The sequence below is a fragment of the Penaeus monodon genome, chromosome 29 (genome assembly GCF_015228065.2).
Source record: "Penaeus monodon isolate SGIC_2016 chromosome 29, NSTDA_Pmon_1, whole genome shotgun sequence".
NCBI classification, from domain to species: domain Eukaryota; kingdom Metazoa; phylum Arthropoda; class Malacostraca; order Decapoda; family Penaeidae; genus Penaeus; species Penaeus monodon.
This window is the reverse complement of record NC_051414.1, coordinates 37,330,205-37,331,366: the sequence shown is the minus strand read 5'-3', so window position 1 is coordinate 37,331,366 and position 1,162 is coordinate 37,330,205. Positions and strand designations below refer to the sequence as shown.

The 1,162-nt window shown below is 35.1% G+C and overlaps 1 protein-coding gene across 1 annotated transcript in view; it reads right to left on the bottom strand.

The window, feature by feature from the left end:
* Positions 1-1,162, bottom strand: part of LOC119592225 (galactoside alpha-(1,2)-fucosyltransferase 1-like) — a 12,569-nt gene that overhangs the window by 2,372 nt on the left and 9,035 nt on the right. Inside the window, exon 5 of the mRNA XM_037941059.1 lies at positions 63-151. Within this exon, the coding sequence (XP_037796987.1) occupies positions 63-151 (89 nt within the window). The remainder of the gene's footprint in view (positions 1-62; positions 152-1,162) is intronic.

Genomic DNA, 1,162 nt, shown 5'->3' with positions numbered 1-1,162 from the left:
CACAAATACGCAACAATAACAATTTATCATCAGCAATATTCCTGTTACCAGATCATACTCACCAGCAACCACAACATCAGCACTTTCCAGCACTTTCTGACACCACGAATGGTCGTCACTCACAACCACGAACACAGGATTCACCACTCTGAGGAAACAGGCAGCGGTGTGATGTTTTGTCAGGAAACACGTGAATGAAAGATTGTCAGGAAACACGTGAATGAATGATTGTCAGGAAACACGTGAATAAATAATTGTCAAGAAGCACGTGAATAAGTGATTGTCAGGAAACACATGAATAGATAATTGTCTCTAATTGTCTCTGAATAAATATTGTCAGGAAACACCTGAATGAATGATTGTCAGGAAACACGTGAATAAAAGATTGTCAGGAAACACGTGAATGAATAATTGTCAGGAAACACGTGAATGAATGATTGTCAGGAAACACGTGAATGAATGATTGTCAGGAAACACGTGAATGAATGATTGTCAGGAAACACGTGAATGAATGATTGTCAGGAAACACGTGAATGAATGATTGTCAGGAAACACGTGAGTGAATGATTGTCAGGAAACACGTGAACAAACGATTGTCAGGAAACACGTGAACAAACGATTGTCAGGAAACACGTGAATGAATGATTGTCAGGAAACACGTGAATGAATGATTGTCAGGAAACACGTGAATAGATAATTGTCTCTAATTGTCTCTGAATAAGCGATTGTCCGGAAACTCGTGAATGAATGATTGTCAGGAAACACGTGAATAAATAATTGTCAGGAAACACGTGAATAAATGAATAAACGTGAGAAAGTAAACAATGTTAAAAAAATCAGTGGTAACAGATATAAGGTGATAGGGATATGGAATGGTTATGTCTGATATATAAAATTAATGTGTTAATGAGTAATATCAATTGCAGAAAAAGAGCAGTAGAAGGTAATTTTGGAATTTATTAATTACTATTAATTACATGGTAACATAACTAATTATCACATTGCCAAATATATTTCATTATTCCTTCAATCTATAAAAAAAATCTAATTATCTCATGAAGACTAAAATTTTACATATGCAGTCCCTCTGCCCTTATGGTTTATACATTTGTTCACTTTTCCTTTTATTGCATCATCCTCTATTGCAATGTCTGTCTTTTAC